Source organism: Lethenteron reissneri, unplaced genomic scaffold (genome assembly GCF_015708825.2).
Source record: "Lethenteron reissneri isolate LAM-NWPU_2019-01 unplaced genomic scaffold, ASM1570882v1 scaffold_1640, whole genome shotgun sequence".
In the NCBI taxonomy this organism is placed as follows: Eukaryota; Metazoa; Chordata; class Hyperoartia; order Petromyzontiformes; family Petromyzontidae; genus Lethenteron; species Lethenteron reissneri.
The window spans coordinates 2,216,538-2,222,870 of record NW_026891378.1 but is presented as its reverse complement, the minus strand read 5'-3'; the positions used below and the strand labels follow the sequence as shown (position 1 = coordinate 2,222,870).

General features: G+C 47.5%; 1 protein-coding gene across 1 annotated transcript; it reads right to left on the bottom strand.

Annotated features, from left to right (window-relative positions):
• Window positions 1-1,302: 1,302 nt before the first annotated feature.
• On the bottom strand, window positions 1,303-5,397 carry LOC133339071 (E3 ubiquitin/ISG15 ligase TRIM25-like). The gene is made up of 4 exons (XM_061547193.1): window positions 4,785-5,397; window positions 3,377-3,472; window positions 1,686-1,919; window positions 1,303-1,374 (listed from the first exon to the last, which is right to left on the bottom strand). Exons 1-4 carry the CDS (start codon window positions 5,343-5,345, stop codon window positions 1,303-1,305), a joined length of 963 nt encoding a protein of 320 aa, XP_061403177.1. The 5' UTR covers window positions 5,346-5,397.
• Between the last annotated feature and the right edge of the window lie 936 nt (window positions 5,398-6,333).

The window sequence follows — 6,333 nt, the reverse complement described above, 5'->3', positions numbered from 1 at the left end:
ACAGACCAGGAAGCTTCCACAAAGCATTACGCAACCGATGAAGAGATATTGCCGCTCGACTGATTCAGAGTGAGACCTTGCTGTTAAACCTTGAGCCGGTCCATAAGCACAACTGCCCAGGTATGGGAAATTCTCCACTCTCTCCACACTGCCCCATCACCGATTGGGAGTTGTGGGTGTGGAGTGGTATAAAATACCCATGCAGGTGCTTAGTTTTGGTGGTCTGATGGTAATAGCTGCTCATTCAGAGGAGGAGTTGGAGACGATGCTGCTGAGACTGGAGCGTGCCAATAAGAGGTGGGGCATTACTATTCCCATCACTCACATTATCACCAACAGTATCATTACCACAACAACAAGCGCCATTCGTCACAAAGTAGCGGTGACTTCACCACGGCGCTTGTGCCAGGCTATGTGCACGTTGAGGCCATGCGAAGTATAGAACGCCCACTGGCAGGAGGTCATGGGGCAGACCAGGTGCCATGGGGACAACTGAGATGACTGGCCGATGCACCACTATCATTACCACCATCCTCATCACGACCACTATCCCCATCATTATGACCATTACCAGCATCAGGAACTCATTTGAGGTTTAATCTGCCTAGCAGAGGCCCAGGACTGGATCAGATATCACCTGCCACTGATGTTAGCCCTGGCAGGTAATCAAACCCAGGTAACTGGGTTCGTAGTGCAGTGTGCTACCGCTCTTCCATGCATACACATTCACAGGGACCGACTGCATTTCAACATCACAATTACCCCTGACTCATGCTGATTATTTACACAAGAACACCACACTGAGTATCATGGTGTTATTCAGTAGGGTCCTGGAATGGGATGTGAACAACGACAGAGATCCCTTGTGTAGCCTTGCAGACTATTGGGACAAGTGCTGTCCGTTAGCATCTATGAAGGCTGGCACGACACACGACGGGGTGGGTGGCCAGTACTATGCCTGGCCCCCTGTCTCCCTAGTGGTGATGTTTACACTACACCAGGTAATAATTTGAGGGTGTGTCGACCTTGTGCACACACGGGGTTCATCTGTTGTCAAGATGGCCCCATCACCCATAATTCACACTAAATAACTCACACATGAACTTGACAGTAGTTGCCTCCAGGACTTTAAGTGAGGCAATGTCCTCTTGGCTGGGAGCTGAGGGTTGAGACGTAACCCTCTCTGTCCTGTGAAACCAGAGCAGACACGGCCACTTTCTTACAAAGATAATCATCCATCAGGATCATCACACACACAGAATCCCCACACACAGCCAGTCTCTCACTGCCCGTGCCTCGCACTCAGTCCCATGTTGTCGTGTGTCGAGTCGTGAGTGATTGTCGTCTGTACCTGAGCGTCTCCTCCAGGTGCCCCTGTGGGTGGGAGAGAGAGAGATGCGTTACTGTTACTCTGCATCCATTCCCATGGGATCAGTGGAGTTCCCACTGCAACAGCGCAGGTGGAATATAAACCACAAAGTCTTGGCTCATGACCTCATGAGCACCAACACTGACTTACATTGCAAACATCGTCATAATTGGGGACGACGGCACGCAAGGACCGGGCGGAAGCTCAGGCCGTGCGTGACAAAGCACAGTCGATGTGAAAACCTCATTCAGCAGCCTCAACACTGACGCTGCCAATGGCTCTGTGCAAATAGCGACACTGGAGACTCATCGCTCACCTGCAGGAACGCGAGCGAGTCCCTCTCCTGCGCTAGGCCCTCCAGACGAGTGGCTGCTGCCTGGAGCTCCCCAATCTCGCGCTGGTAGTGAGCGATGTTCTTCTCGATCTGGGTCAGCAGCTCGCGCTCCTTCATGGCTGCACGAGCCAGAGCCGCCTTCTCGTCCTCGTCCAGAGCTGCTCTCATGCGGGCGAACTCGCCATTGATTCGCTGTCTCACCCCGGTCATCGATCCCTGACAGGGCGTGTGATTTGTGTTTATTAAATAATTCACGATGGAGTTAATCTCGCAATGGTTGATATACGTCTTAGGGAGATGGCGTTTATACAACTCTTTCCTGAATCATGAATGGAAAGCGACTGTTGCCACGCAACGCAAACTCTGGGCAATAAAGTACATCTGTAGAGACCCGTAGATTTACCTCGTAATCCATAGAGAAACACAGAGACTCAGATGTAGAGACCCATAGAAAAACACAGACACATGAAGACAAATAGAGATGCACATCGACCCATATAGGGCAGTGTGACTGTGGTCATACAATCCAAACTATGGACTGTATACTAAACCCAAGGAGACACTCAGAGATACATAGAAACTCATCGAGACCCATAGAGATGCATTAACGTCAATCCACACTCTTGCCACTGTGGCCATGCAACCCACACTATGGGAGACGTTTTGACCTGCAACCCCGGTGACCTGATGGAGGATGAACCCCTCCTGTGCATCACGGCCTCGGTAGCCAATGAACAATTCAATTGTCACCTATCATAACCATGCAAATTACACAGGACTCAATCGCAAATATTACATCAGAAATATGAGGAAAAAAGGAATTTTAATTATTATTTAATATGAACCCCATCTTTTTGTAGAGTTGCGCAAGGTGTGTGTAATGCGAGCAGAGTGACAAAGCAAAAGGTCGTCATTGAAGCTGTTTGATCAGCAACGCTTCCAAGCTGTATTCCTACCACAAAACAAGCCCAGCTGGGACTGGACCCGAGAGCTGGGTTTCGTGACTGAGCAGTGATAGATCGGTGCACTTGTGAGAACAGGACATGCAACTTGGCGATCCTACCTCTAAGTGTCTCTGTGCTTTGTCGGATACTTTTTTTAAACTCAAATGAACTTTTATGATCACATAGCACATTTCAATATACTGAATGGGAGGGTACTATGTGAATAGGTTACGTGAATATGCACATTGTATAAATCACACTGCGTGCATTCAGTGTATTGCGTGGTTGTGGCTTTACAGATATTACTGATGTTAGTTATCACTGGGAGTTGATCTCAGATGACTTGGGTTCAAAGCACAATGCGATACATATTGTAAACATATATATAATGTGAACCCTGCCACAGAAGTACTGGATAACAGGTATGTGCCACCTCATCTGGCCAGAATATACATATATAACAGAAGATGAAGTGGCAGTTCACATGGGGATATCAGGCACCCATTCTAAGAATGTGGAATTTCCACGAGTGATTTAGTTCCTCATTGGAGATGAGAACCACTTCTTTGCTTGTCCTGGGTATTGATGCGCATTGACCGTTGTGTCTTTAGGTCCACGATGTGTTCAGAGCCTATGGAAGTCCACGTGAATGAATGGAGTTGTCCTCCATCACAAACCCTACACAGGGTGGAGTTTCGAGGTTACAGGGTCCGGCCCAGACGCGGTTACCTGCACGTCCCTGCGAGCGGCCTCCATCCGCCTCACGAACTCCTCCGCCTCCCTCCTCTTCTCCTCCACCGCCCGCGTCTCCTCTCCCACTTGTTTCTGTGAGAGACGTCACCAGGGGAGACTCCACTCACTCTCTGAGCGCCCCCTCTCACCCCCGCTCCACACGGACCCCTCCACAGTGACGGTTCCATCTCCAGGCTGCAGCGGCCCCTGTGCAGCAATGGAGGCTGGGGGAGCGAGCGCTGCAGGAAACCGATTTCACGAGGAGCTCAAACGCCTCCTGGAGAATTTTGTGTTTAGTTGTCATTGCCCCGCACCTCCGATAAGCACGGTTGGCTACGTTTGGTGCAAAAGAAGTTCAGCATACATATAGCTGGGCTCACTTAGCACGCGCAGGAGCCTAAGCCTGTGGACCAAATCACTCTCCACTGCTACCTGAGTCGTGGGCAGGCCTACCTGAGCAGTGGGCTCTGATTAGTGAGTGGGGCTCTGAGTAATGGGTGGAAAAGGCGCCGTGAGACGTTAATCTGCTTTGCCACGTATACAAGAGGTCGTGGTTTCGATCCCGACCCTGACACCTGTATATTTGGAGTTTGTTCTTCCCATGGTCGCATGGATTTTTGTCCAGGTCCTCTGGTTTTCCCTCTACATTTAGAAACGTGCGTTTAGAGTATTTGGCTGCTATGAAACTCGACGTCATAAGCCACTTCTTTGAGCTGTCATTTGTGGCCAGGTTTGCCTCTGAAAAAGCTACGTAGCTCTGTGAGCTTCACTTGGTAAAATAAAAAATAGTTTTACATGGCACAAGGAGGGACTGCCATGTCTCTGTTGAGTGTCGGGGAAATTCGGTGAAGAGAATCTTTATGAAAATGTAAATACGGTCACGAAATACTTGGTCTGTCAAAATCACGCGACATTTCTGGAAAATCAAGTCCAGTGGCCCGGTAGCTGCTTTAGAGTGCGGCGCTAAACTGGCACAGACCGGCACGAGGCTACCAAGCGGTGAGCACTGCAGCTCACGCAGTCCCAGTCGTTTTACATTTCGTTTCCGTTTTAGTTAATGGTTCTCTCTACCACAAAGCACTTTTTGTATACAAACCACAATCTATGCGCTCACGTAATTTGGAGAAAACATTGTACGCATTAAAGTCCTTCATTTTTTATAAAATGTACTAAGAGGACATTTATAAATTTGTTATATGACAGGATTGATAATAATATGTATTATTTCTGCACTATGACAACCTCAGCATACTTTTTGTTAAATCAAGGTTGATAAAATTTGAAGAAACAATCTAAAGATGAGAGAGGAATTATATCATATTTAGCTGGATATTATTGTTCAGTTCGTACTGGGAAATGATGATTTCATGCAGAAGCTCCCGCTCACACACGCAGACCGTCTCACCTCCCGTGTCTTGTGCTCATCCTCCAGCGTAGCCACATCGTGACCCTTGTGGTCTCCTGCGATGTTGCAGGTTGTGCAGACCAAGCTCTTGTCCTGTCGGCAGTAAAACTTGATCTTCTTTCTGTGTTTCTTGCATTTGCGTTCTTCAGGATTCGTGCCTGGATCCACCAGAATGTGGTCCCTGAACTTCCGGTTCTCCTGATGAGGTTTTACATGAGTCACACAGTAGGACATATCACACCTGAGGCAGGTCTTCGAGGCAGCGGTCGTGCCATCGTTGCAGAAGTCACACAAGACCACGGTGGCCAATTCATCTGCGGTACTACGCTGCTCCACCAGGTTGGCGAGCGTCACGCTCTTGTTCAGCTTGGGCCTCCGAGGGAAAGTCACTCGACACTGTGGGCAGGAGAAGGACTCTGCCGCATCCCAGGCGCCCTCCATGCACTCGAGGCAGAACGAGTGGCCGCAGCTGAGCGTGCAGGGGCAGTGGAAGGCGTCCAGGCAGATGGGGCAGGTCAACTCCCCTGGAGCCTCGCTACCACTGGGAATCGCACTAGCCATGGCCGTGTGGCTCCGCTCAGAGATTGATGCTGGTTGTAGCTCAGGCAGTCTCTGGCTGTATCTCAGGCTGTCGCTGGCTGCGTCTGAGAAGCTAAACATGGAACAAGCCACGTAAATAGGTGACAATGAAGCAGGAAGTCTTTCAGTTTGATTTGCATATCACGAGGCGTGCCCTGGAATGTGTTGACGTGTGAGTGAGTACAGACGTCTCCGCTCCAGGGGTGGCTTAAAATAGACGACTTGGATTACCACATCTCAAATACGTATCCTCACTCACCTCATCACAACTCAACTCACCCCATCGTAACTCACCTCACCTCATCGCAACTCAACTCAGGGGCCGTCCTTAAATGACGTCACGGCGTCACAAAAAGTCAGACCTTCCATTAAATATGAAGTCACAAAGCTCTGCCCCCCCACCCCCAAAACCATCTTTCCATTTTGAAAATAAAACATTCTTCAAATCGCTTTAAACTATTGTCATTGTAGTGCGTATTTAATGCGGCGCTGCACTCTGATGTTGTAGGAGAAAACACGTATTAAAAAAGAGGCGTTGGAAAGCTTAAATTTAGCATAAAATTCACTTGAAAATATTCAACGTATAACTAAAACTGCAGATCAGAATATTATATTGAAATTATCTTATAAATATAAAATATTAAAAGTAATCATAACTATAAAAAAAATACTTGAAACTTTGTAGAAGAACGAAGCAAAATGGAGAGTACAATTATAACAGTCATATATTCATTCCATAGAATGAAAAGCCCTGGTAGAATGATTAGAATAAAAATGTTACTAACAATCATTAAAAAAATGTTCAAAATGTATGCTTCTCCATTCTCCCATGGAGAAGCAAAATGCTCCTTCATGGAATAAATAAAAGGTGACCTTAGTAAATGTAAATAATCAAATAGTTAAAAATGAAAATTTATCAAAATCAGTGTTGTTATAACAGTTCTACATTTATTTTAAGTTGACGTCACAT

Excerpts from the sequence above, each read along its gene's own strand:
- LOC133339071 (XM_061547193.1), bottom strand. The coding sequence starts at position 5,345 with ATGGCTAGTGCGATTCCCAGTGGTAGCGAGGCTCCAGGGGAGTTGACC. Across the intron at positions 1,920-3,376 it reads CCGCTCGCAGGGACGTGCAG|GGATCGATGACCGGGGTGAG; the intron begins GTAACCGCGTCT and ends ACGCCCTGTCAG. Across the intron at positions 1,375-1,685 it reads ACTCGCTCGCGTTCCTGCAG|GGGCACCTGGAGGAGACGCT; the intron begins GTGAGCGATGAG and ends TCCCACCCACAG.